Source organism: Phaseolus vulgaris, chromosome 10 (assembly GCF_000499845.2).
Source record: "Phaseolus vulgaris cultivar G19833 chromosome 10, P. vulgaris v2.0, whole genome shotgun sequence".
Lineage (NCBI taxonomy): Eukaryota > Viridiplantae > Streptophyta > Magnoliopsida > Fabales > Fabaceae > Phaseolus > Phaseolus vulgaris.
In genome coordinates, this window is record NC_023750.2 from 30042132 (window position 1) to 30044600 (window position 2469).

General features: G+C 40.3%; 1 protein-coding gene across 1 annotated transcript; it reads right to left on the reverse strand.

The window, feature by feature from the left end:
* Nucleotides 1-1624: 1624 nt before the first annotated feature.
* On the reverse strand, nucleotides 1625-2185 carry LOC137817876 (uncharacterized). The gene has a single exon (XM_068621102.1). The coding sequence runs from the start codon at nucleotides 2183-2185 to the stop codon at nucleotides 1625-1627; it is 561 nt and encodes a 186-aa protein (XP_068477203.1).
* Between the last annotated feature and the right edge of the window lie 284 nt (nucleotides 2186-2469).

A 2469-nucleotide genomic window follows, 5' to 3' on the forward strand; every position in this document is an offset into this window, starting at 1 on the left:
AACTGTCCTGAATTCACATGGAAAAGAAACGAAAATTGTTAAACTTCTTCAAATACTTACTGGCAAGACTAGCAAGAATAAGGGAATGGTCAGAACAATTCCTAACAAGAACCTGATAAAAACATGAATCCGATTCATCCAAACATACTCCATTACATAAAGCCCTATCCAGTCTTTTATGAATTATATGCAGCCCTCTTCTTCCATTACACCAAGTATAACCAGATCCAGTAAAAAGCATACAAGCAAGATCATTAGTATTAATCCAATCAAGGAAATCATTACAAGAAACCTGATTAAGAGCTACCCCCCTTTACATTCATCCGTCAATAGCACAACATTAAAATCTCACAAAATACACCAAGTCCCTATGAAGGAACTAAGATCCCTCCATAAAAACAGTCTAGCCAAGTATGTGTTAACACCATAAACACCTACAAAGCTAAAACATTTATCAAGCAGATAGCAAGATACAGAAATAAACTGATCATTTACCAAGAAATTTTGGACCAGATTAGGGACCGACAAACACCAAAGCTTTGCAAACTTATTAACAATAGGAGACATAGCCACCAAATGCATATCAACAAATTTGAAAAGGACTTTAAAAGCATCAATGTACGACACCATTGGTCCAGCAAGAAAAACTAGAAGAGGTTTATGTAGTTTAAGTAAACTAAGCAACATCTCCATAGTTTTGTGGTTTCTTAATCCTCTAACGTTCTAGAAAAAAGAAGAGACCTTCATTGCTACGTTATGGTGAGAACTATCTTAGCAATTTGTTTGGCTTTACCAGTCCCCTTAGGTGGTCTCCCGAGTTTTCTTTTAGTATGAACTATCTCCTCCCCAGTATCATTGGCATCATCCTCCATCTCATTAGGATCAACCCAAAATTTTGACCCAATATGATTTTCAACAGAGATATGGTCAAAATTAAATTCAACAATGGCAGTAGATGTACCAATATAAGGATCACCTCCCACATTTGTAGTTTCCAAACCCTCGAGAGAGGAAAAGTGATTTCGCAGGACCAACAACGGGGATGGTACAGTCACAATTGCAGACATATGATGACCATTCATAGGAGTAGTGAATGGTGTCGTACAAACTACATGTGAAGTAGCCCTCTGAAGAGATGGATCCCCCACAGGAGGTGAGACCTCCACACGAAGATCCTCAATAGGAGCATGAGACTCTGAGACCTTGCCTTACATAACAGTTGGTAGCATTCCTTGTTCTGGAAAATCCGAAGTATGAATGGATAATCCTTTCCTGGATTCGTGATATGAGGCATCCTCAAGAGGAGGCATATCAGCAAAATTATCCTTCAGTCCTCCTGGTTTATCGAAGCAAGGTGACCCAAGGGTGACCCAGCATTAGCCTCGCTAGGAACAACAAAGTTTGAATTATTTGTGGGGCCTTCCACGAGCTTCAGCTGCGAATCTTTCTTTCGATATTCTTGACGTTGTTTATGAGCCATAGTCCTCCCCTTATCTTGTTCATCAGAAACTATCTTCTGAGAAGATTTTTGTTGAGGCCCAGGAACACGACCCTGATCATGTATGACTCGACATTGAGCAAGCTTATGCCCTATCATCTTACAATGATAGCAAAGAGGAGGTAGTCATTCATATTCCACACCAACTACAAAAGTGTAGTTCGGACGTTCAACCAAGAGGTGATTGGGAAGAGGGGACAACATATCAATATCCACCAAAACTCTAGCAAACATACCCCTCTTCTTTCTCATAGTATTCTCATCCAAAGAAAAAGGAGTACCAAGACCTTTGATGAAGGAAAAAATCGCCCTTGATCTCCAATACTCCAAAGGCAACCTATATTGTCGAACCCAGACCTGAGTTTTGGTACTCTTCATAGTAGCTGGAACAAAGTCTTTTGTCCATGCAAACAGTCTCAAGAAACTTGGAGATAACTTCAAGAAACCCATCCCGAGGGCCCATCCCATGTATTCTAAAGAAGCGAACTTAAACTCATAGAAACCCTTCCCAAGAGGAATTGCTTTCCACGGTCCAAGAGCCTTCCACACCGGCTGCAATTGTTTAGTTAAATTTAGGTGTGTAAGGGGTTTATCCCCCTTAGAAAGAATAACTCGACCATGAAGATTGGTCTTGCAATCCTCAAGTCCAACAAAGTAATCTGCCTCATCTATCCGGACCACAATCATGTCTTCCTTAATACAAGGAGTGGGTAATTCAGACAAAGGAATATCACATGTAGTTTCCAAACCCTAAGCAAAAGTTTTCTTTTGGCCAAGCTTATCATATATCGTCTTCGCAGGAGATATTTCACAATCCTTCAAATAAGTCCATGGGATAAGGAAACCCTTAGAACCCTCCGGCATTCCAAAAGTCACTACTCACCACACCGACCCCGCACAACCATACCACCACAACACCAAATCATGAGTTTACAAAAGGTGGAAACTTTTTGTGTGCAATAGAAGTTCCA

Bases quoted from the DNA above. Each gene is read 5' to 3' on its own strand.
- LOC137817876 (XM_068621102.1), bottom strand. From the start codon at position 2,185: ATGATTGTGGTCCGGATAGATGAGGCAGATTACTTTGTTGGACTTGAG.